At 38.8% G+C, this 27064-nt stretch overlaps 1 protein-coding gene and 2 pseudogenes across 4 annotated transcripts in view; 2 read left to right on the top strand and 1 right to left on the bottom strand.

Annotated features, from left to right (window-relative positions):
* The first annotated feature begins 1622 nt into the window (after positions 1–1622).
* Positions 1623–27064, top strand: part of ACVR2A (activin A receptor type 2A) — a 91953-nt gene continuing 66511 nt past the window's right edge. For 3 of the 4 annotated variants that reach the window (XR_006740504.1, XM_045575578.1, XM_045575577.1), the window contains exon 1: positions 1934–2228. Coding sequence is in view for 2 of the 4 variants with exons in the window: in XM_045575577.1 (XP_045431533.1) it covers positions 2174–2228 (55 nt within the window). In the remaining 2 variants the exon portion in view is untranslated. Of the gene's footprint in view, positions 2229–27064 lie in introns of all 4 variants that reach the window. The other variant, XM_036421218.2, reaches the window with a different exon arrangement.
* LOC118709177 lies at positions 25124–25389 on the bottom strand (annotated as a pseudogene).
* LOC118709274 lies at positions 25806–26306 on the top strand (annotated as a pseudogene).

The raw sequence follows: 27064 nt of genomic DNA, 5'->3' as shown, positions 1-27064 counted from the left end.
ATCAAATTCCGAGTACCATGACTTGGGAACTGGGAGTCTCAGAGAGAGTTTAAAGTGCCACAAATGATTGCTGTAACCTTGACAAGCTGTAGAAATGGGCAGATAATTACAGGATGAATTTAATAGAAATACAGAGTAATTTCGAGGAAGAGAAAAACACTATAAATACAAGGGAAAAGGCTTGACTTTGTGAGGAAAATGTAGGAATCAGAAAGCCACAAGTAAAACATGAATTAGCCTTATAATACAGTTGCATTATTATTTTTATTAATAAAAACAAATATTCGTGGAACACAAGTGAAAACATTGCATTTTTGTAAAAGGCTATTTTGAATCCCTATCTATTTACAAAATTATTTATTAATGACCCATCACATACTAAACAGATGAGATCCTACCTTCACGGAGCTTGCTAAATACTTTCTTTAGTTTGTATTCGGTAGACACAAATTCGAGTAGAGCAAATACTGTGAGCTCCTTGAGGCAGGAATACAATTTTTACATTTTATATACCACTCCATGCCTAGAGCAGCAATCAACTTAGATTAAGGGATTCAAAACAGGCCCTAAAAAGTTGAAAAAAGTCAACAATTGTCTGACCTTCAAATAGGTCGATCAAAACCTGCAGGTACTTGCGAACCTATTACATGCACAACCGTTCTCCACACAACGACGATTCGTGCATTAAAAGGAATGGTGGGAATGGATTCACGTTTTCAAATTGCACAACGTGAACACTGTGGATATTCTCATCGGGTGGGCAGCCATCCTCCTCACCTTTTTTTTTCTTTTCTTTTCTTTTTAGCCTAAATACAATGCGCTTAAGCCGAAGCCACAGGGGTGGGATGCACCGCTGAGGCTGGTAGCACCAATGCATCAGCTCGCACCAGGCCGAGCTCAATCGGGCAGCTCGCTCCGTGCAGCGGGCCGGCTCCCACCCGCGGCTTCCCGGCGCCCGGAGTCTCAGAGCGGACCAGGCGTCCCCCAGAGGAAAGACGGGGCGCCGCAGACGCCCCCCTCCCGGAGGAGTCGCCGGCCCCCCGCTTCGCCCCGAAGTCCTGTTCGTCTTGGGCTCCCCGAGCAGTGGGGATTGCGCTCCACATAGGCCGGGGTGGCGCGGTGAACGCACCAGGTGTGCCCGCCGCCCCTCCGCCTCGACCCGCCCCCAGGAGCCCGCAGCCCCGCCGGCCGAGCAGGCCGGACGCCCAGGCCCGGCGGCAGCGCGCCTCCGCCGGCCCCGCCTCCGCGTCCTCCCGGCCCCGCCCTCGCTCGCTACTTCTCCCCCGCGCCCGCCGCGCCGGCCCCACAAGCTTCTCGCGCTCCCGGCCCGGCACGCGCGCAGCGCCCCGCAGCCGCCACCGCCGCTGCCGCCGCCGCCGCCGCGGAGCGTTCCTCCACCAAGCCTGCCTTCCAGCTCCGGACCGGAACCGGAAGTCCAGGGGGCGGGGCCGGCCCAGGCCAGGGGACCGAAAACGCGGCCGAGCTCGGAGCCCGGAGCCGGAGCCAGCGCCTGGGCCAGAACTTGGCCGCCGCCTGCACCGCCGCCGCCCGCCGCCGCCCGCCGCCCGCCGCTCTGTCCTCGCGCCGCTGCCGCCGCCGCCTCCCGGGCCGCCGCCGCCGCCGCCGGAGCTCGGCCCTCAGTGGTCCGCGGACTTTGGGTGTCCGGGTTGAAGGTCGGTCCGGACGTCGGACCCAGCTCGGCTCCCGGACTGTCCGGGCGGCAGCGAACGCCGCCGCCGCCGCCTCCGCCGCCTCCTCGTCGCTGCCTCGTCGCCTGAGCCTGGCGTTTTGTTCCGAGGGACCCGCGAGGCGAGCGGCGCTGACAGTGATTTTGACAGTGATTTAAACCCGCTTTTGTTGTTGTTGGCTTCTCGTGGTTCGGTTTTGTGTGTTGTGGGTGTGTGTGGCGGTTTTTTTCCCCCCCGTGGTGCATTTCTTTTTTTTTTTATTTTATTGTTGTGCTTTTTCCCCCCCTCCTTTTTTCTTTTCTTTTTTTTTTTTTTTTTAAACCCGTGAACGTTTTTTTTTTTTTTGTTTTTTTTTTGGATCGGGGCTTCCGAATATGTTTTATGACGGTTGATTTTACACCAGGAGGTTTGTCTCCGAGGAAGACGCAGGGAACTGGATATCTAGCGACAACTTGCTACGACGGCTTCCCCGGCGCCTCGGGAACATGGGGGCCGCTGCGAAGTTGGCGTTCGCCGTCTTTCTCATCTCCTGCTCTTCAGGTAGGTGCCGGCCGGCGGCGGGAGGGCTGCAGCCGCCCTGCGGGCCGGCGAGCTCCGCTGCAGCCGGGGAGCCTTGCCCTCCCCCCCACACAGACACACACACATGCACACACACACACACACACACACACACACACACACACACACCGCCGAGCCCCTCGGCCGCCGCCCCCCCAGGTCTGATTGGGATCTGGAAACCTCCGTGCACGTCCCCGGTGCCGAGGGAGGCTGCTCGCCGATAAGGCTGGCGGCTCTTGTTGTTGTGGAAGTGAGAAAGTCATGGTTTTTGTGGCCATCGCACTGGGTGACAGCGCCGGCTGGGGTTGCAGGGAAGCCGCAAATACCACAAGGTAACAATTTTAGGATGCACAGGTTGGGAACCCGAAAGGCGGATTCTAACGTTGTCCTGTGAGTGTGTGGTGGCATGCTCCAAAATTAAGGGTGTATTTTTATTTTTTTAAATCGTCTTTTTTTAATTAGTGCTCCACCGGTGGCTATCTCGGCCGAGATCGAGTCAGTTGGGCTACTTAATTTGGACCGTGAGAAACAATGGATCGTATATCGGCAATTTCATCGGGTCTCTCTCTCTCTCCCCTTCACGTTTCTCCCCTTCAACTCCAGCGTCCAGCCGTGTTAAAAATAGTTGTGGTTGTTGTTGGGGTATTAACTCTAACCCCGTGCAGGGGAGGTATGCCGCTGGCTTCGTAATGTGCTGGCTCTCCACCACCATTTATGTGCTCTGTTCTGGCAGAGGATTTTGCTTACCTACGGAATACTTATTTCAAACGCGTTGTATTGAGGCATTGTTTTCGGGTTAGAATAAGCCCATTTGAAATTGTTCATACTGTCAAAAATGCACTGTATTCATAAAGTGGGTTTTGGCTCCAGGTTGGAAGAAGAATCTGGCCCTTTTTGCATTTGAAATGTTGATTTTTTATTTATTCTTTTTGTGAGAACATTCTGTGGTTGCAACCAGTGGTTGGAAAACTAGCTAGGCTTTTGTATTTGAAATTCTGTAAATGTGTCATCTAGCCCAGAGGTGTGCAAATGTACACAACCAGAGTTAGTTGCATAGATGAACAATTTTAAAGTCGCAGTGGATTTGTTTATCGTAAAATTTAAAAAAATCAGTTAGTTGCTAGGTTGTGAGATAGAATTATGGGGTGGGGGTGGGGGGTTGGAATTGACAGGTTTTATGGCCACGTCTTTATCTCATTTGCCTCAGGGAAATTAGAGGGTAGTAGTCCTTTCTTTGTGTACCTCTGTGGTTGGTGTGTGTTTGTGTGTGTGTGTGTGTGTGTGTGTGTGTGTGTGTGTGTGAGGTCCATCCTCCCCACCCCCCTTTTTAATAGAATTTTTTGTAATGTATAGAATTTTGCTGAATGGTACATTTCCTTGTGGTTAATAAATGGATAAAGTCTAGTCTTATGTCTGTAGTGGTATTGATCAGTTCCGGGTGGGCTGAATGTGTTGTGAAATGGCGATCATTGCCAGAGATTAACCAAAAGAATCATGTCTGTTTAGATGGAAGAAGGTGCATGTTTAAGGCAGGCTGACAGTTCTTTTTGTGCACGTTTGGAGAGGAAGATAAACAATGGTGCCTCTAAAAGGAATGAATACCTTGATAACATTAAACCCCTGGCTTTTGTGACATGACTTAACCATGAGGGTTTTATTTTTCCTGAAGTACTCTTTCTCCCCTGCTCCTATATGCTCAGGTTGGTGAACTCCTCTTGTTCAAATCCCTCTTTCTGATCTCCTGCCCTTGAGGAGGAGGGGCATCATGGCCACTGACCAAAGAATAGTGGACATTATTCCCCTCCCCAGCTCACCTGAGTCGCACTCATTGGTAAAGGAGGTTATTCTTGAGCAGACTCAAGGTATTACTTCTGGAAAAGCAGGCTGCCACTCCAGATCTTACAGCTTCCTCTGCTTGGTTTGGGAGAGAAAAAAAAAAAAAGAAAAAAGAATTGAGCATTCGTTTCTTGTAGGAGTATTTTCACTGGGCCAGGAGGGTTAATAGCTAAAATTTTGAAATCGTTTGTTGCTATAGAGTATATAGATATTCTACTTACATTAAACTGATATTATATATTGTTGCATAGTTTTTTTTAAGTAAATGTTCCTAGTTGAATATTCTATTGAAGATAATTGAACAAACCTTAAAGACTTTAATCCTTATTTATGCATGAAGATTATTAGAACTTAAAATGTCTGCTTTTTTTTAGAGCTTTTGTTGTGAATCAAATGCACTTTTAAAAGGGGTTATTATGTTTCTTTTCCTATTTGATTTTTCTATGTAATTTGTAATCTGACACAAGGATGACCATTTTTATGTAAATTAAAAATTTTTTTCCCCAGGTTTTCAGTTTTTTGTTTCTGGATATTTGAACATTTTCCATCAACTGGAGATTAGTAATTTATTTCAGGTGTTTAGGATGGATGTTTACTGTTTTCTTTAGTATTTTGTGCATTTTTATTTTTCAGTTTCCATTCCACGGTATGCACACTGAAGACTGATTATACAGACTATTCCTGTAGGGTATGGCCAAGTGTGTAATTTCCCCTCTCATTCCAGGGGAAACATTTTTGAGTTTTGCCCTCATCTAGAAATGTCTACAGATTCCCCTTGATTTTGATTTTTTTTTTTTTTTCATTCTTCCTCAGCTTTTTTTTTTTTTTTTTTTCCCAAACAGAAACCTACTTAGTTGTTTTTTATTTTTATTTTTTAAAGCATTGTGGTTAATTTGTACATTTTCCCCACAATTTGTTAAAATATGAGGATGAGTTCATTACTTGCTCTAGTTCTTGGTTTTATCCTATCTAACGTGATGAAACTATTGTGGTACTAAATGAGCTGCATTGAATATGTTGAGAATTCCTTTGGAGTTAGAACGGTCTGATCCATATATTTGATGAAATAAGAAAAGAAAATGAAGTAATATGTGCATTTTCTTTTGTTCAACTAGGCAATACTGTCTGTATTTCTTTGAGTAAGTGTGTGGTTGGAGGGGGAATTGGCAGTGCAGTGAATCTTCTGGGACTCTTCTGAACTTTGGCTAACAAATGATAGATATTAAATGCTTTGTTTTCTAAAAGGCAGAATCTCTTAAATGTATGCTGTGATCAAATTCAAATACAATATATTGGAACATCAAGAGCAAAAGGGAAACAAAATATCCACCACCTCCTGGGATCTTCCCATTCATTTTGAATTTTTACTTATTTGTGAGAAGCCAGTAGTCTCAAGCTTGGGTAACTTTTGCTCTCTACCCCTGCACCTCTACCCCAGGGGACACTGGGAGACATTTTTGGTTGTCCCAACTATAGGAGAGGAGGGGAGGGTGTGATACTGGCATCTAGTGGGTAGAGGGCAGGGATGCTGCTAATCATCCTGTAATACACTGCACAGCCTTCCATAACAAAGAATTTTCTAGCTTAAAATGTCAGTAGTGTTGAGGTGGAGAAGCTCTACTTTAAACTTTTAATTTTTAAAAGCATTAGTATATTAGTAAAGGAATTTTGTTCCTCCTCCAGTGATCTAAATTTTGTAAGTACATGGTGTTGGTCATCTCCAGGTGAGAGAGTTTAAGAGTTTTCATTTCCCCCCCATTATCTTTAAAAATTAGAATGATTAAAGAAATAAACTATAGGTATACACATTATTTCATCCTATTATACTTTATTAAAAATACTTTGCTGACTGTTAGGAATAAACTCTAATCATTTGTTACCAAGTGCTCATGAAGATTGCATATTCATGGATATGATGAATGATTGGTCAGTTTATCTAGTTTAATTATATTTGTTTTTGATCCAGTATTTTTTTTTTGCCATAATAATTGTCTTTAAGGATATTTCCTTTTATCCTTACTGCTTGGGCTGAATGGTGGCATCAGGGTGTGTTTGTGTGTGTAGTGGGTATTTAACATGATGCTTAAAAGTTTTATTAAGTTTTATATGGAAGAAATATGTCCACTATTGCATGATTCCTGAATGGTTCAAGGTGTATATTCTGTGTTTTTGTTTTTGTTTTTGTTTTTAAGATATATGTTTTTTGTCTAGCTAACTTTAATTTCAAGAAATTTTTAAAGTGATTTAATAATTACATGATTTTCTTGCAGGTTTTTGGTTATCATTAGGCTCATTTAGGCTATACTAAGTAATATTCTATAATCTATTAATAGATTCTTGTCCTTTTTAAGGTTAAAATTTGACCATAATTAATAAGTGCTTATTGTTTTGAAGTCAGCCAACCAGGTTAAGAATTACAGTGAAATTCTTACATTAAATAGCATTACACCAGTGAGAGGAAAAATTCTGAAGTCACTCCCACAAAAAGCATGCAAATAAGCCTCCTATTGTCTTTGTAACACACCACACACACACACACACACACACACACACACACACACACACATCTGATATTACTGACATCTCACCTTTTGAGTCTATCAGAATCACTGTTTAATGAGAAGTAAAGCATAACTAACCTAAAAGAAGTTTTAATCTTTAAATTGTCCCTTTGGTTTCTAAAACTGCTTTGTTGCTTTTTTTACTTTTGTAAGTCCTCTTATTTCTTATCTTTGGTGTCTCATAAGTCTGTGATTTAATTTTTTCTTTTCATGTTCCTCTTATATTGCCATTTGTCATGGTGCCCCTCAGATAGTAAGCTAGGTAAGGTACACAATGCTTGATGTTGAGATCACTAGAATTCCTTCACTGTTTGTTCCTTATCTTGTAATTCATTTCATTCATTTTCTTTATATTTCTTCCATTCCTTCTGTAGGCTGTTTGCTTGTGGAACCCACTCGTAGTTTAACATTGTGCACTTCAGAGGTCTCATCCATGGTTTAAATGAAAATGCTTGAGAATTGACCAAATAATCTTTTCCACTATTCTTTCACTTGTTGGTTTCTGGAATACCACACACACACTTGGGAGTACTGTTACTGTCTTGCAATTAAATGGCTTTATCAAACTTTAGATTGCTCTTATTCCCTTTTTAATATTCTGGTATTCTTTAATTTTTTGTTGTTTTCAAAAAGTCTGCCTCTTGTTAATATTCATTCATCTCTGTGTAAACCAGAATTTGACCAGGCCAGAGAGTATATTTATTGCCACAGCTGGGACCACATTAAAGTTTTCCTCTGTGGTAAATTTAATTCTGTTTGGTTATAATAGTCATGTCTAGACAGAACATTGATTTTAAATTGACTATTGAACATGAAAGTTCCAGGAATAGTGTATAGAGGAAGAAGAAGGAGAAGTCAAGAGGATAAGCCCAACTGGTATGGCTCAGTTGGTTAGAGGTTTCTTGGTTCGATTTCTGTCAGGGCCTATGCCTGGATTGCAGGTTCCATCCCCAGTATGTGGTGTGTGTGCAGGAGGCAGCTAATCTCTATTTCTCTCTCATCCATGTTTCTCTCTCTCCCTCTTCTTTCCTCTCTCTGAAATCAATAAAAACATATTAAAAAAAGAAAAAGAAAGATAATTACTGTAGTGCACAATTGACTTCCCTTCATTCTCCAACTGGATTTCTGATAGTCACTTTCATATATCTATTGCATCAAGAGGTCAGGTTTTGTTTAATAAAGGGACCTAAAGAGAATGTGTGTCTCTGAGGTTTGGAGCCCTCTCTCGCTCCCCCCCCCCCCCCCCATCCTCACCGAGGATATATTTATTCATTTTAGAGAGGGAGACAAAGAGAGGGAGGGAGAGAAACATTTATCTTTCCTCCCATAAGTGCCCTGACTGGGGATTGAACCCACAACCTAGGCATGTGTCCTGATGGGAAATTGAATTCACAATCTTTTGATGTACAGGATGACACTCCAACCAATTGAGCCATCAGGACAAGGTTGGATTTCTTATATGTTAGAATGGTGGGCTCAAGGGAAAAAATTGGGAGGTTCTTATGGATAGTGGACAGGAATGTGGTGGTCATTAGGCTTGGGTTCAGGTGCCAGCACTGCCACTGTCTAGCTCATCATCATTTTTCTTACCTGAATAATTGTAGTACTTTTCTAGCTAAGACTAGCTAGTTCCTTGTTACTACTTTCTCTTCCAGTCCATCCACATAGCTGCTAGATTGACCTCATTTAAAAATATATCTGTATGGCCGAAACCAGTTTGGCTCAGTGGTAGAGCTTCGGTCTGTGGACTGAAAGGTCCCGGGTTTGATTCCAGTCAAGGGCATGTACCTTGGTTGCGGGCACATCCCCGGTAGGGGGTTTGCAAGAGGCAACTGGTCGATGTTTCTCATCGACATTTCTAGCTCTCTATCTCTCTCCCTTCCTCTCTGTAAAAAATCAATAAAATATATTTAAAAAAATATATATATGTCTGTATGTATAATTCCTGCTTAAAACCTTTTACTGACTGTCGAGTCACCTTTAGCATAAAATGTAAGTGTTAAAATGGCATAAAAAGTCCTTCATCATGTGATTCTTGCCTCTTTTCTCTAACCCCTTGGGATAGGCTCTGGAGTTAGACTTCCTTGGTTTTCATGTTTTACATTTTGGCTTCTCAATTTAACCTTGGGCAAATCACTTCACCTTTTGTGCTTGTTTTGTCACCTATAAAATGGGGATAGTGCATACCCCACAGGCTGTTTTGAAGATTAAATGTCACATAAGTGTTAGGTGTTCTGCTGTGGCTCCTCCCTGGCATGAATCCTATATTTCATCTATACAAATTCGACTTGCGGATTCCTGAATGTATTTTCCTTTATTGTATATCAGTATGGTGCCTTTTTGTACAAGTTATTTCTTCTTCTTTTCCCTGGCTAACTCCTTGTTTTTAAGGCTGAGAAGTATCACTTCTTTAGAAACATTTTCTCTGCCACTCAACCTAGATTGAGAGTTGCTTTCTGTTTTCTTATACTTTGTAAATTACCTTGATCCCAGTAATTATTGCAAGTGCATACTCACCTATATGCACTTTAGACTATGAGCTCTTTAAAGATATCTCCTTTTTTTTTTTTTTTTTCCTTCACAGACCCATCCTAAACCTGTCATTCAGTAGATGCTCAACAAATGTTTATTGAACAAATGAGGTGAATTTTTTTCATTTTTGGGCCTGAGTTTTTAGTGTATTAAAGTGGTAAAATTGGATTAGATGATCTCTGAACTTTTTTCTACTCTAAAAGCTTTATAATTCTTTAATTTTAAGGTTAGAGTTTAATAGTGACATTTTATTAAGAAAAAATGATATTGTTTTTTTTTTATATCATTAAGTTCTCTGCATTTAAAAAAAAAAATGCTGTCTCTGATCCTGAGACTAACTCTTTTAATATAATTTGAATCATGTAGATTTAGAAGGCATCTTAGAGATCAAGTTCAGTGACTTTTTTTAACTTTTATTTTATTTTATCATAACTGTAATAAGAAATACACATTGCATCATGATTGAGTTCCCATATACATAAATATATAGCAGAAATTGAAGTTTCATGAACTAACTCATACTGTGTGCAGTACACTTAGTTATTTTTATATTCAGTTGTATTTAAAAACATTTTTATTATGACCCATTAATTAATTCCATGATCAATGGCTACTAAACTCCTAAAAAATACTGACCTAGTTCACCATTCTCTTATTCTACTCTTAATAGAGAATGAAGCTGAATAAGTAAATATTTGCAAGTGAAAATAGTGTGCACTGAAAAATATGCTCATTATTTAATCTACAGTAGAGAACATATAATTATAGAATTGAGGGAAAACTGATCCTGAGGGAGAACATGTATAATACCTGCTGTGGCCGAGTTGTTCTTTCTTCTGGACCAGTTGGATGAATTAAGCACACACAAAGGTGCTGAAACAGAATTAGTGGTATAATAAGTTTGAAGAGTTCAGATGTTTTTCATTTAGGAAAGGCTTGCTGGAAAATATAGATCCTAATAATAGGGGGAAAAAATGTTGTGGCAGCAGGTTGAGAAGGTTATTCATCTTAATGTTAAGGAAAAGGTACAAAATAGGATAAGAAACATAGAGGGCATTTGTGAGTAAACTTGATTATGGATAAAAGGTAAGTTAGAATGCAGGAATTTTGCCTAAATATAAAGAAGAGGTTAATAAGATGAAAAGATGTTTAGAATTGCTTGAAGAAGTAGAATAATCTCAGTTGAGGGGGGTTATGTCGAAAGGAAAAGTAATTAAAAGTTAGAGGAGATAGGAGTTGATGATATGATCATGATTGATGTCCCAAATACATATATGTAGCGTATAGGACAGAAAAGCAGCCTGAAGATTTAGGTAGTATGGTAGCACTACTAAATAAAATTGATAAAGAAATAAGCTATCAATAGAAGAAAAGAGGAATCACTTTCATAATAAAAGAAATTCTAAACAGATAGGAGTTTATATTATAAGCATGAATGAAAATATAGACTTAGATTTGGAAAAATAAGAGCACATAAAACACACGATAGCACGTACTATTCTTTTAAAGGGCAGAGACATTGCTGGGTATGTAACCATTGTGCTGTCCAGTTAAAGAATTCTGAGCACAAGTGGCTCAATATGTTGTTTGTGTTTAAGCATTCTTTGAAATCTACATGAGTCATTTTCCTCACAGTAAATTACACTGTTCTATAGAAGTAGATTTAGAAATTTTCTGATGTGATATAAGCTATTCATGCCCGAATCCTAAACCGTTTCAATACCCTTCTTTTGGACTAGATGAAAGCTCTATTTTCTTAGTAGGTAAAGTCACATTGGGAATCATTTTATTCTCTAGTGTTGCTGAAGAAAATTAATTTAAAGCAATAAGATAATTGTTAGAAGGACTCAGGTAGGGAGCTGTTGCTTTTTAAAAGATTAAGGTTATCAGTATACTAGAGGCCCTATGCATGAAATTTGTGCAAGTGTAGGCCTTCCTTCCCTCTGGCCTCAGGCACCCGGAATCTGGGCTTTTCTTGAAGAAGGCCCTGCCCACCTGCCACAGCCCACCAGTCACTGGCCTGGGCAATCCTGGAGTCCCCCGATTAATTGCCTCGCCAGCCAGTGGTCTGGGCCTTCCTCTGCGGGGCGATCATGGGGTGATGGCCGGCCCCCCCAACCAATCACATCACACCTGCCTTGGCTGGCCTGGCCCCAGGGAGTGTCATAGTGTGGTCCTGGATGGTCCTGCTGCTGTTCCGCTGATAAGTCAATTTGCACATTACCCTTTTATTATATAGGATAAAGTTTTGAGGTACGATTTTTTTCTTGTTATTATTACTAACTTTACAATTTATATTTTATAGAAATGAGACCCTACTTATTAGGAAAGATCTGTTGGTCTTCACATCTTTATGATTATCTATGATAAATCAAGCTTGTTCTAAGGCATTATTTCAAGAGGAAGGGGCATGGGTGAGTTATGAGATCTTGGCAAGTTCCTAAAACTCTGAGAATTTAAAAAAAATTGTAGATCAATATGTTCTAAGTGAATTAATATACCATATAACACATAGCTAGTTCATAGATTTTGCATATATGAAGTGGGCAAAAGTAGGTTTATAGTTGTGAATACATGAAACAATTTATTCTTGTATTATTATTTATTCTTTGTATTCCAACTGCAAATCTACTTTTATCCACTCCTGTATATGTTAGTGTCTAGCCTATCTTTTAAAATGTGTGTAAAACATTTAAACTATAAACCTACTTTTGCCCACCCCTATAAGTGTGAGTTTTTAACCTATCTTTTAAGTTTTATTTTTTAAAATGTAGCGTGTAGTGTGTAAAACATTTAAAAATGTAGAGTCACTTATTGGGGGATATTTCAAATTTGCTGGTTAATTCCTTATCAATTAATGTTGATATCAAGTGACAAATAGGTGCCAGGAAATATCTAGAACATTCAGATACCATGGTTCTTTTATAAGTTTTTTAAGGTCTTATTGTTCTAGCATTCATTAAAAGGAAACATTGGAGTAAATCTTCATCTCTATTTAATTGTTATAATTAAAAGTATTTTTCTTAGACAATCTTATTTAAGTATCAATTCAGTGTTTTAAAATTTTTCATGTAAAACTCAAGTTTGGAAAGATTCTCAAGTCTGTTTTGGGTAACAGCTATAAGCTTTGAAAACATGATCTTTCAGTTTTGAGATCAATATTTTGAATGTGGTGTGATATTTTGGACTAAAATTTTAGTCTCTCATTCAAATTCCTTTCTTACTTACTCTTCTTTGACCTTGGCAACCACGGAAACCCCTTTTATCTCTAAATTAAAGAAGATGAAATAATTTAATTAGTAAATGGTGAACTACATGCTAGACACTGTAATAAGTGCTTGGATGCAACAGGGAATATGACAGACATGATTATGTCCTAAAGGAGCTTACAGTCCTAAAGTAAGTAATCCAGTGAATAAATAATTACAAATTGTCATATGTGTAGTAACAGAAACAAACAGGGTCCTGAGAGAGTGACTGTTTGTCTTGCGTCACATGTCACAGTCTCTGATTACTACTCAGTGTATCTACCTATTTATTATCTGCCCTTTTCACTACTGGTGTGCAGGCTCTGAGAGAGGGTGAGCCACCTCTCACCTTCATCGCAGTACCCCTAAGGGTGGCACAATTTCTGGCAGAGTAGAAGCTCAATTAATATTTGGCTGCCTGAAGAAATGAATGAAGGGATGGGATTGGAGAGAGTCAGGGACGAGATCATAGAGGGGTTATGATCTGGTGTGGGAAGGTGTTGGAATGAAATCCAGAGGGGAGAGGAAGCAACAAGTTTTAAGGAGAAGCTAGATCTGGGTTATGTGTTAGGATCGCTTTGGCAGCAGTCTGGAAATACAGTGAAAGTATGTAGGGGTGAAGAGGTGAGACCAGTTAGGAGTCTATTACATCAACCTAAGCTAGAGAGACTCTCCAAGATCCCTTCTAGCTTTGCACATTCTCTGTATTTTAAAACTTGTCTACACTTAACCAGTCTTCCCTCTTAGTCACTCCACTTTTTCCTACTTATTATTACTTAAAAAGAAATGGATGCATTTTATTGTGCACATGAGAACTGTGAATATAATGTCTTAAAGCCGAAACCGGTTTGGCTCAATGGATAGAGCATCGGCTTGGGGACTGAAGGGACCCGGGTTCGATTCCGGTCAAGGGCATGTACCTGCCGAGACCGGTTTGGCTCAATGGATAGAGCGTCGGCTTGGGGACTGAAGGGACCCGGGTTCGATTCCGGTCAAGGGCATGTACCTTGGTTGCGGGCATATCCCCAGTAGGGGGTGTGCAAGAGGCAGCTGATCGATGACTCTCTCTCATCGATGTTTCTAGCTTTCTATCTCTCTCCCTTCCTCTCTGTACAAAATCAATAAAATATATTTTAAAAAAAATAATGTCTTAAAAACACACACCTCAAAAAGGAGAGAAAAAAACAGACTAGAGACAATTGAATTTATGTGGCAAATCTCTATCTTCAGATTTTGGGCATCTGCTACTTTATATTATTTATAAAACATTCCGATTTTTATTGGGAACTTTGGTTTTACTTATTTTCAAATGTCTTTTTTCATTAGATCACATCTTAATTGTTATAAACATGTAAGATAGTATATTGTTGGTATGGTTGAAGATTCATAAGTAGAATTGCATATTTTGTATTTTAATTCTCAGGAATTTGATATCTTTATAGGTTATTAAGGTCTTACAATTAAAGCTGAAAGGATAAATAGTTAATACTATGGGCTAATAATTTTACTCAGGACTGTGGCCTCTAACTCTAAGAAGTCAGCTTGAATATTTTTGTGAAAGATTTCAAGCCTCCACTGTTGATGGGAGGGGGAGTTGGTGCTTGGTGCAGGGAAATCTTAGTTTTATATTGGCAGAAGGTCAGTAGTTTCATCTTTGACTAGGAAAAACTACATGATTACACAGAGATAAAACCAGAAGAAACATTAAACTTTTCTGAATTTAAAAATATAATGGTTGCTGCCTCTTTTCATTTGGTTTCTTTCATTTTGGAAACAGGTAAAGTAAATTATCCTTGGTAAGCTATCCTCTATAAAGAAGTGTAGTTTCACTCTGTAAGTATTGTAAGGCATTTTATTTAATACCTTAGATAAAGTAGTTCTAGAAAAAGAACTGGTTGCTAGGTGTTGTGTTACCTGGAAGTGAGGTTCTATGCTGCAGGATTAGTGAACAGAATTTGCTGATTATTTTTATTTAAGCTAAGACTTGGCATTACTTGTATAAATATGCTCTAAAATTATATGTGTAGAAATGAAAGGTCAAAGTTAAAAGAGACTGATAAATTATAAATAAGGGCAGTTGTGAGATACTGACTTATACAAATATGGACAAGGTAATAGTAAAACAAATTATTAGTAGGCACTCAGAAGTAGGTCATTTCTAAATGACCAAGGAAAAATGATTGAATAGCTACTGACCATCCTTTTATTCTATATAAATATTATATAGTAAACCTTACCTGGTAACCTTTTTAAATTCTCTACCTTAGTTCTTTAGACAGACATAAACTTGGTTTGGGTATTGAATTAGGAAATTAATTGATAATTATGTTGTTTGTTAAAATGTAAACAAAGATTGCCTGTTAGCTAGAAATAATGGAAGCAGTTAAATTAGGAGCTTTAACTGGTGAGAGGGCCTAACAAACTGTCAGGTAATATTTTTTCTATCAGAATGATTTTTATGAAGAATACTTAAATTGATCCTTTCTTCTGAAGTATGGAGTCAAGTTAAAAGAGTAGGGTCATAGAAGAAGTGTGTTTTTTTCCTTTTGAATTAATGAAAGGTAGTTTTGATCTTATCTTTCACTATAGGAGCCTGACAATAGCTCCTACTAAGAATTGTAGTTCCTGTTAATTTAGCAACATTTATTTAGCAGCCCCAATTAAGTAACATTTTTTATAATTAATAACTAGTCTTACTTCCATGAAATGGAAACTAAGTCAGCAGAAGAGTAGGTGAGCTAGTCTGTTACACATTATAGAATTTTCTACCTATAGGCCACTAGGGGATAGTTTATAGAAATAAAGGCTAATCTTATTGGTACAAATGTAGCTAATGGTTAGAAAGAATGGTTTCCTAAAAAACAAACTGACAGCAGTAAGAATGTTCTTCATCTCAAATTCAGTGAAAATAATTAATTATGCAAGACTTGGGCTGGCATAGAAAAAAGAACAAACATTCTGTAGAGAGGAAACTTGGGTATTGGGCATTTCTTTACCATGGTATGATTATACACCATGTGAATTTTGGGCAGCTCCATAAATTTAGTTTCTTCATCTATAAAATGGAAAGCTTGTAATACTAATACTTACCTCTCAAGATTACAGTGAGGATCAAAGACTATGTACACAAACACAATCATACTTGCATATACATATATACATGAAACTTTAAAATATTATTGCAAGTATTTGTAATAATGCGATGATTTATTAAAGAGTAGAGAGTAATTTATTCCATAAACAACTGAATGTAAAATATGAAACAATGTCTATTCCTTCCAGTGACTTTAAAGGCACTGCTTGATAAGGCCCTCTCCAACCTCATCTTTTGCCATATTGGCCGTTTGATGGTTTCTACAATAAACCAAGTGCCTTTTATTTCTCTGATATTTTTCTTTCACTTTTCTTCCATTAATACTTACGAGGGGGGCCATATCTAACTTATTCACTCTAGTTTACTCAGTGTCTGACACATGCTTAACAGATATTTGTTATGGATAATATGTAAATGAATTAGTGTGACTGTTCTAATAAAACTTTATTTATAGACTAAAGGCCATATGTATGAAGATTCATGCAAGAATGGGCTTCCTTCCCCTGGCTGCTGGCACTGCCTTCTCTCTGGCCAGAGCCACCTTTTCACTCCGACCTGGAGCCGCCTTTCTACCTTCACATGCTGCCCAGAGGCCCAGAGTGGCTGGGGTGGTGCCTGTGTATACAAATTAACTCACCATCTTTGTTTGTTAATTTGCATACTCATGCCTGATTGGCTGGTGGGTGTCACAAAGGTAGGGTCAGTTCATAACTTACTCTTATTAGTGTAGATATTGGAATTTGATTTTCATGTGTGACAAAATATTATTTTGATTATTTCAACTATCCTACCTAATAAAAGAGTAACATGCAAATTGACCATCACTCCGCTACACCCACCAGCCTTGCCCCACCAGCCAATCAGAGTGAGTATACAAATAAACCCAACCAAGATGAATATGGCCACAGAGAGCAGGAGGGAGGCTTGGATTTCCCAGGCAACGGAAGAAGCCAAACTTTCCTCCTGCCCTACCGGGCCTAAGCCTCCACTCAAGGCTATAAAGTTTCAATTGTAGAAGGTAAATAAATTCCAGATACCAGGGCCTCTGCTTGGGTTGTGGCCAGCCTGCAAACCACCACAGGCCCTTCGCTGAGGCTGCCCCACACTCCAAGGGAACCACCATCCTGATCCGGGACACCCATCAGGGCAAACCAGCTGGCCCCCACCTGTGCACCAGGCCTCTATCCTATCTAATAAAAGAGTAATATGCAGATTGACCATCACTCCAACTCACAATAGTTGCTCCTATGTGTTCAAAGATCCTGCCCTCATGTGGACACAAGATGGCCACCACAGGATGGCCAACAGGGAAGGGCAGTTGAGAGGGACCAGGCCTGCAAGGAAGGGCAGTTAGGGTTGACCAGGCTGGCAGAGGAGGGAAGTTGGGGGCAAACAGGCTGGCACGGGAGCAGTTAGACATCAGTCAGGCTGGCAGAGGAGTGGTTAGGGGGTGATCAGGCTGGCAGGCAGTAGCGGTTTGGGGCAATGAGGAAGGCAGGCAGGTGAGCAGTTGGGAGCCAGCAGTCCTGGATTGTGAGAGGTATGTCCAATCTCAGTGGGATTGGGCCTAAATGGGCAGTTGGACATCCCTCAAGAGGTCGCAGATCTGAGAGGGTGCAGGCTGGGCTGAGGGACACCTCCTCGCCCCCTGCGAATTTTGTGCACCAGGTTTCTAGTTGAGATATAAAAGCCATTGTTCAGGGTTTGTACAAAAACAGGCTGCAGATTGTATTTCACCTGTGGGATATAGTTTACCTACCCCTGACATAGGACATTGTGTAAGTAGTACCCCTTCTCCAACTTAGAAATATATTATGTTCCAAAAACTTTGAAAACTAGGAAGCATTTTCTTGTAAGGATCATTGTTATATGTGTTGGTTAAGTTCCCAGACCAATCTACAAGCCTGTTTTACCTCTGTTCTGTATTATAGCAATACAACTAAGTTTATCCTCAGGAATAACATTATGTCTGAGGAAACATGGATTTCTCCCAGCATTATTAGAATTTCCTTATTCTCTGATCTCTCTTTCACTTGCTGCAATTTGCATCCTGGAAATACCCTGCTTCCTGGAGCTCCAGTAGGTTGGTATGGTGACCAGACTAAAAAGAAATTCATGTATGTGATTAGGGAGGAGTCATGAGAAGAAAAGGGTTATAGAGGAGAGGAGAAAGAAAGAAAGAAAATAGAGAATATCGGAATGCATTATCCATAGCAAAGGTTAGTATCATTTTGTGCAATATCATTTATATGTGTGATTATATCTGTCTACATGCTGAGTCTCAGTGAAAATACATTTCTTACTGTGGTCTGTAGTCAGTTTGACAGCCTGTTTTCTAAGGATTTGAGATACTGATCCTGAGAGATAGTGATCCTGAGGTCCTTTGTCAGAGCCAAGTGAAAAATATAAAGGAAACTGCCTGCTACAGTGGGTATCTGATACTGAGCTACCTTAGTTACCAGTTTTACAGATGAGAAAACAGGGTCCTGCAGCCAATAAGCTTCATGACTGAGATTCAGACAGACACTTACCTTATTTTAGAATATGGGCTTTGTCCACTACACCATGGTGTGTTCCCCATAGGGAAAGAAGCCCTGTTTCAGAGGACTAGATTGCTTGAGACAAAGGCAATTGGCTTAACTATTAGGACAGGGCCACTAGAAGAAAATGGTTAGGAACTACTTATGGAGAATGATACGATTTTCCATATATATATATAGTGTAAGAAAGGAGGGGACTCTTATATAATTTTGCCTTTATTTTTTCCCTCTGCCTCTGTAATACTCTCCCTGCTTATTCATACCTCACCACCAGTAAGGACTCAAGTCATACTAGATACAGCAAGGGCTTAAGGATGAGACTTAGTGAGAAAGAGTAATATAATCTTGTCTTTAGCTGAAACGAGAATGAGAAGGGAAACTCAAGTAGCAGGGCCACCTGGTCACCCAGATGGGTTAGCTGTTCCCAGGTGGCAATTTATCAGTGGGTATACGTAAAACAGCCTGCTATTAATTGTGTTACAAGCATGAGTCTTGACTTTAGATACTTGTAACTTGATATGCTAATTGAAAATAATTCTTTTAGTTATTAAGGGAACATCTCTCTTATTTTTAATTATTTTTGTTAATCCTCACCTGAGGATATTTTTCCATTGATTTTTGGTAGAGTGGAAGAGAGAGGGAAAGATAGAAACATTAATGTGAGAGAAAGACATCAATTGGTTGTCTCCTGCATGAGCCCTGGCCAAGGGCTAGAGCCTGGGAGAAGCCTGTAGTCAAGTTATGTGCCCTTGTTCAAATCGAACCTGGGACCCTCTGGTCCTTAGGCCAACCTTCTGTCCACTGAGCCATATGGGCTAGGGAATGTCTCTCTTAAGCAACACTTGGTTAGTCTAGATTCAGTTACCTATTGTAAGTACTTCAAAATTATAATACATGTCGAAGACATCTCTTGTTTCCCTTATGTATTGAGTTAACAAGTGTGGTAAAAACTCATTTATGCTGATTGTGATCTCTAACTTGACTTGGAATTGTCTTGGGAAGTAAAAGATTGATAGGAAAGTTATTGTTCTTAACTAGAAAACTAACAAAACCATAGCAGATAGATACTTGATTAATTGAATGGAAAAATGTGTTCCTCTTTCTCATGCTGAGTTTGGGATTCTTTATTTTTCTGTGGGAATTAATTAAAATATAATTAGTTTCAACTAGCAATATCTGAAGACTTGGACAATATTGCTTACCCTATAGTACTGCTTACTAAATGCAGTATAATTGCATGTTAATGTGTTCACCTACCAGCTGACCTGTGTTCTGTCAGTCTCTTTCAGTATAGTACCGTATTTTCCAGCGTATAAGACGACTTTTGAAACGAAAAAAAGCCTGCTCAGATTGGCCAGAGCCAGAGAGGCGGTCTATTAAAAAAAGAACTGGTGTTGCCTTGGAAGTGGGGGGGTAGCCTTATACAGCAAATATAGGTCTAAACCTATGTTTTTAACTGTAAAATTAGGGGGTCGTCTTATCCGCCGGAAAAATACGGTACTATGTTAATGTATGGTGTAGGTTAATAGCATTGGAGCCAGAGCACCTTAATTTTCTATATGTGACTGAGGTAAGTTATTTAACCTCTGTGCCACAGTTTTTTCACCCGGAAAATGGAGATAATAGTGGTACTTTATACAGTTGTTATTTAGTATAGATAAGTTAATATATGTAAAGACCTTTGAATGATGTCTGGCATTTAGTAAGCATTTTTGTAGAAAGCATTCTAAATAACTAAATACAAAATAGAAGTTGAAAGATAAGCCATAGACTGGGAGAAAATATTTGCACTATTTGATAATATCTGATAAAGGACTGTTACCCAAATAATGAAAGAATAAAGAAGAAAACAAATAACCCAATTAAAAAATAAGCCAAAGATTTCAATAAACACCTAACCAAAGAAGATATACAGATGGTAAATAAGTGTATGATAAGATGCTTTATATCATATGTCATCAGGGAGATGCAAATTAAAACAGTGAGATACCATTACATACCTATTACAGTGACCAAAATCTGGGACACTGACACCACCAATTGCTGACAAGAAGGTAGAACAAAAGGAACTGTCATACATTGATGCTGGGAATGCAGAATGGTATAGCTACTTTGGGAGACAGTTTGGTGGTTTCTTCTAAAATGAAATATCCTTTTTCCGTAAGATCTAGTGATCATGCTTCTTGATATTTACTTATAGGAATTGAAAAACTTATATGACACAAAAACCTCTACACCGATATTTATAACAGCTTTATTCATAAATCCGGACAATGGAATGCTATTCTAAAAGGAAATGAACTATCAAGTCATGAAAAGACATGGAAGAAGCTTAAATGCATGCTACTAAGTGAAATAAGCCAAACTGCTGAAAGGCACTATCCAGTATGACTACAACTGTATGATATCTGGAAAAGGCAAAATTATGGTGGCAGTAAGATCAGTAATTACCAGGAGTGCATGGGGGAACGGTGGTGATGAAGGAGGGATGAATAGGTCGAGCACAGGATTTTTAGGGCATCGACACTACTCTTTATGATATTAAAGTGATGGATATATGTCATTATACATTTGTCCAAACCCATAGAATATATCTCACCAAGAGTGAACCCTAAGATAAACTGTTGATTTTGGGTAATTATGATGTATCAGTATAGGTTTATTCTTGCTGACAGATGTACTAATCTGATGAGTGATGTTAATTAGGGCATTCTAGTGTACAGGGTGTGGCAAAAGTAGGTTTATAGTAGTGAGTTCGTGAAACAGTATTGTATTATTATTTATTAATCGTTGTATTATTTTCTGTGGGAATAACTGTAAACCTACTCTTGCCCCACCCTTTATTTAGTGAAAAACTACTTTTGCAAGTGGTTATGCTGTTTTGTTTAGGATACAATAGTGTTTGTTTTGTTTATAATATTTATGTTTATATATTTATTGGACTCTGGTTTAATTCTAGGAAATAAGTTGATTTTCAGGGAAGAATACTATATTTCCAATTATGTAATTTGGTAGTATTGCTTTATATAGAGGTTTTGGGGGGAATGTTTTCAGAAAACAGTAAAATAGAATGGAGTAGTGCATCATTCAGTAGTATATTCCCAAGTGAGAGCACCTCAAGACCTTTCCAAAATGAGGTAAAGACAAAAGGGAGTGGTTTTTCAGGGAATAAATGAAATTTCCAAGAGCATATTTTGTTTTATTTTCTCAGTATTTTAATATCAACATATCTGGGAAGGTTACTTCCATTTATTAATGCTTTATAGTTTTATATGTAATTTGATATAGATTCCTCTTTTATCTTATTTGAATTGTTTCATGATTTTTTTTTCTTTCTCTAACTCAGATTGAGGTAATAGAATTTACCTGAAGTCACTGATTTGCCTGAAGTCACTGATTGGTTTAAGCTAGAACTTAAACCCTGATTTTTAAGTTCAGTGTTCTTTTGTAAAAGTCAAGAATGCTTACCCATCCTCCTCTGCCATCTCCCTCCCTTAGTGGAAAAATGTTTGCAATCATTTATAGAGATAGTTGCTTTGTAAATAATCCTTGTACCATATTTTATGAAATCCCTGGTTGGCAGGGGAAGGGGAGAGCCAGAAGTGGCAATATAGCAGTAGGAAGTACCAAAGTCAGCTCTAATTCCAGGGTAGAAGTGGTTGTGCTCTTGATTGGATAGCTCAGTGGCAATCCCAAATCCATGTATTCCACATATGTTAATTGTTGCTGAAAGAAATTTGTAGGTAAATCCTGCCTTTATTGCTGCAGAAGTGCTTTTCTCAATCACTTTTGCTTTTTTTAAAAATTTATTTTTCTATTATAGTTGACATATAATATAATATTAGTTCAGGTACAACATAGTGTATAACTTACAAAATATTTACCCCAATAAGTCTAGTACTCATCTGACACCATACTTAGTTACTATAATATTATTGACTGTATTCCTTATGCTGTACTTTACATCCCAGACCACTTTTGCTTTTGATAAGAATGGTTAAAATTGTTTTCCCAATAGGCCATTATTAGGCGAGTCCCATTACGAATGTGCCAGAATTTTACATTATTACATTGTTTTGTCGAAATTGGAGATGGCAAGTTATGTCACAGCCCAGTCATTATGTAAAACAGTAATGTTACTAATGATTATTTTTTGTAAAAACTGCCATTGTTAACAGCCACCACTATATCGTATTGCACGCTCTAAGCTAAGTGCTTTTAGGTTTTAGTGATAATGTGTATGACTTACCCTGTCAGATAAATATTGTCCCCATTTTATAGTTGAGGAAATTGAGATTCAGTGACTTGCCGAAGTTATATAACTAAGTAAGTAGCAGAGCCAGGGCTATAACCAAGGTCTGCAGGGCTTAACTTTATTTTTTCTGTTGAATCAAGTATCTTGACATGTATATTAAAATTGGTGTTATTAATGCCAGGGCAGTGTGACTTTCTTTGAACCTGTTCTGCCAAAGTTGCTTCCCCTTGCACCACTCTGATATCAGCTGCTGTTGCTGAGATCCCTTAAAACTTACGATTTGGTAAAAAATGCTGAGTTAACAAATTGTGTTGCTAATGGTCTACCATGGTTCATGTAGCTGATATAACAAACTTTTTCCACCCCTTATTTAAAAGTAGTTGTTTGTTCAAAACAAAAGTTGTCCTTTTGGTTATGCAATGATCCAGAATCAGAACTAGGTCAAAATTCGTTTCCTCTTATCACCACTTGAGTAATTAGTGAATCAAATGATCAAAGTATGTAGTTCTTTTAAAAATGATTGTACTTTGATTCTTAGAGGTTGAATTAATTGAAATTTGCTCATGTAGAAGTAAACAAATATAAATTCTTTTGACTCATAGTTGGAAAATAATTTAATGATAGTGGTCATTATTATTCACTTTTTGCCTGTTGTGGATTAGTGAAGAAGAACATGCCGGATAAATATAAATGGTTCTGGCATTTGGATTTATGGTTCCCTTGCCCATGTTCAGAATAAAACAGATTGATAAAAACGTGTAATACATACTTTGCTTTTCCAAATCCAAGGACTTTAGTTTTCTTTTACTATAACTTAAGTTTTGGATTAGCTTGCAGAAAACTGAAAGATGCTGAAAAGAATATGAAGAAAAGGAAAACTCTCATTTCTATGTGTTAGACTAGGAAAAAAATGAATGAAATGTGGCAAATGAGTAGTAGAATGTAATAAATCCTTAGGGATTTGGTTTGAATTTAAGCGACTGAATTTATGGAAAACTAATATTGTTGTATCTTTAGTTCATTTAGCCATAATTGTAATCAATAAACATTTTAAGGGTACCTTCTGTGGGCTTCTCAGTTTTGCAAAAGGAATATGAAGTGTTTTGATTGAAAAATATTTGATACATTAAATTACTAAAATTAATTAGTGTCAGGCATTAAGGGATATTTCTCTCTCTCTTTCAAGGTTTCGATTATTTTTTAGAACTTCACTGGGTGAGGAGTGCTTTTCATATTCTCTTTGATCTCATCTTTTGAGTTCTTCTTGGCTTTTTTCTTCCTGAACTTATTGCTGCTAAAAGAAAAAAAGTATCAGAACCATGAGGGAAGGGATTTATGGTACTCATGTTTATCACTGCATTCTAGTGTTCAGTTTGGGTTTTGAATAAATTAATGTGAAAGTCTCCCTTCTTCCTCTCACTATCCAGTTTCTTGAAAGGTTTCTATCCTACATTGGCTTCACATTTGTACCTTTTGTTTCTTCTTCAGCCATTGGTATCCCAAAGTAAATGAAATAATTCCCTCAAACTTAATGATTTTCTAATAGTCTAATCTAAAGATTGTTATCTATATTTGGTTATCACTTGACTTTCCTGTGATACTCTTGTCTCTCTGTTCTTTTTTGTGCCTTTATTCTCAGTTTTTCTGTCCACTAACCCTCACCACCTCAATATTCATTCTGCCCATCCTTTTAGTTTTTTGTTTCTGAGTTCAGCTGTTAAAGAATTCTTAGTCTACTTGTCCTTCCCTGTTGAAGTAATCCCACCTCTTTCATTAGTTGTCATATATATATATTTCAGAGAGGAAGGGAGACGGGGAGAGGGATAGAAACATCAGTGTTGAGAGAGAATCATTGATTGGCTGCCTCCTGCACACCCCACATTGGGGATGGACTTGCAACTCTGGCTGTGCCCTGCCTGGGGATCAGATCCTCACCTCCTGGTTCATAGGTTGACGCTCCACCACTGAGCCATGCTGGTTGGGCTTATTGCTAGTTTTTAACTGAATGTATGTGTCCAGAAATATATATATCTGGCTTTGATCTCCCTCTTGAGCTCCAGTAAATATTAAGTATATGTCAGAACTGGGAATATGACATACTATTTAACCTAGACTGCTTATTTGGAGGAGAATGGTTAGTAAACTAGCAATTATGCAGCACATTATATGAGTACCTTGGGACTACTGAAAAAGATGGCCTAATTCAGTTTGAAGAAGTCAGGTAATGTTTTTCCCCTCTGATGCTTGAGGTGATTGTGAAGGATGATTAGGAGTTCACCAGGTGAATAAAGTGGGAGGGGTATTTTATGTTGTCTGTCAAGCCTGGTGGGTGTCCTCCCTATTGAAACAACCCATTATGGAATTTCTAAGGTCTGAGGACATACAACCTCAGGGCAGAGGATAAGAATCTTCCAGTGGAGCCAATGTCATAGTTGGCAAAATGGTATCTAGCATCAAATCAGGAGGGAAAGGTGACTGTAAGACCAGGGGAGTTAATATCAAAATCTATTACTACTATGTCAAAAGCAGTGAATATAAAGGAATGATTTTAGACTAAGGCTCTGAAAGTTATTTCTGCTACATTTGCCCTTTTCTGTGATATCTGTTTATATTGTAGTAGCGGTTATGATAAAGCAATGCCTCTCAAGCTTTAATGTGTATATGCATCACTTGGAGATAATGCTAAAGTGCAGATTTTGACTTGGTACCCTGGAGTGGCCCTGAGGTTCTGTATTTCTTATAAGCTCCCAGTGATGCCACTGCTGTTAGTCTCTGTACTTTGAGTAGACAGGGACTATAGGAGCTTTTGAATATTCACAGGTTCAAGAAAAGTGGTTTAGAACACCTTCAAAATTCATTCTACTACAAAAAGGCACAAACTTTCTGGGGTCTGGAAGGGATTGGTACTTGAAGATACTCTAGTCAGCAGAGGGTCATGTTGAGCATTCTGCAGTCAATTGGTTCAAATCTGCAACTGCCTAGGAAACCTTCACGCGGTTGAGCCCATCCTCCAGCCAGAGCTGTTGAACCACTTTCTTCATAGTGGTAACACTGGAGGAACTAACATTGATGTTGAATGGCCAGACAAATGCAGAGGAAACAATTAATATGGAAACATGAATATTTATTACATGTTTGAAGAACTGAAATTAGTTCATGAGACCTAGATCATAAGGCATATTAAGGGGCATGGAGCAGCGATGGGATGAGCTTGCAGAGATGTGCAGGGTGTCAGATCATGGAGGGCTTGATTTGTTCAGGAATGTTAACTGCATGTTTGAAGACTGTAGAAGTGTTCTTCATCAGATTAGAACTTTAGCATAAATAGATGGCATAAGTTTTCAATAAGTTGCAAGGTCAAAGTAGTGGCTCTTCCTGGTAGGGACATCAAATAAATAGTTAATTATATAGACCTGAGCTGGAGAGAGATTTGAGTTTCAGCAAGTTGAAAAATAGCCATGAAATCAACAAGGCAGGAGGAAGAATAAAAAGAGAACCAGGTCTGGCCCCCACGGATCCTCAACCCGCTACCGACCAGTCTGCCTGGCACTTGTGTGCACCATGTCTGGTTCCTCCAGTGTTACCGCTGTGAAGAAAGTGGTTCAACAGCTCTTGCTGGGCTCAACCGCGTGAAGGTTTCCCAGGCAGTTGCAGATTTGAAACAATTCTGTCTGCAGAATGCTCAACATGACCCTCTGCTGACTGGAGTATCTTCAAGTACCAATCCCTTCCAGACCCCAGAAAGTTTGTGCCTTTTTGTAGTAGAATGAATTTTGAAGGTGTTCTAAACCACTTTTCTTGAACCAGTGAATATTCAAAGAGAGCTAAATCTGAAGCCTGTACAAAAAGCTTACCCTATAACATGTGGCATACTATATAAACTTCTGCTTTTGTTAGTCCTTAACTTCTACCTCTCTGAATTTTCGTGAATTTCTATTTCACAAGAATGATTATTTTATATACACTGGCAGCAGCATACAAATAAAATACTTAGAGAGAACCAGCCCTGGCCGGGTTGCTCGGATGATTATAGCATAGTCCGGATGCACCAAGGCTGTGGGTTCCATCTCTGGTCAGGACACATACAAGAAACAACCAATGAATGCATAAATAAGTGGACTAATGATTGATGTTTGTTTGTCTCCCCCACACCCCTTCTTCTCTCATTTTCATGGTAGAGAGAGGAGGAGGAGGAAGAGCTTGTAGAGAAGACCCAGATGTCGCAAGACACAAATATAGTGTCATTGTATTAAATGTACAGAGAGATTCTTCAGTAGTGACAGAGTGATCAAATAAAATAGAGCCTGAAATGTCACAACTAGATTTGTCAGATTATTTGTAATTTTACAAATAATTTGGAGATTATTTGTAATTTTAGCAAGAGACATTCAGTGGAATGGTGGAGACAAAAACCATGTTGTAGAAGATGAGAAGTGAAATGCAGATGAGGAAGTAGGTCCAACTGTGATCTGTTACTTTTTAAGAAATGTTTGCTGAGAAGAAATGTAGAGACATGGGAAGAACACAAAGTTGAGATGTTTATGTGCTTGAAATGTTGGTTCAAGAGAGAGCTTATAGAAAGGGAAAGATTAAATTTAAATATTTTGGAGCCAGAGACTTGGGTACCATCCATCTTTAACACTTCTTTAGTATTGTGCCAAATCTAAGAAATTACTAAATCCTGTAAATTTTACCTTCTGACTATTTGTTGAGTCTCTTCTTGCTTGCACATTCCCATCATTAGTGTATTAG

Source organism: Pipistrellus kuhlii, unplaced genomic scaffold (assembly GCF_014108245.1).
Source record: "Pipistrellus kuhlii isolate mPipKuh1 unplaced genomic scaffold, mPipKuh1.p scaffold_m20_p_7, whole genome shotgun sequence".
Lineage (NCBI taxonomy): Eukaryota > Metazoa > Chordata > Mammalia > Chiroptera > Vespertilionidae > Pipistrellus > Pipistrellus kuhlii.
This window is presented reverse-complemented; position numbering and strand designations above follow the sequence as displayed.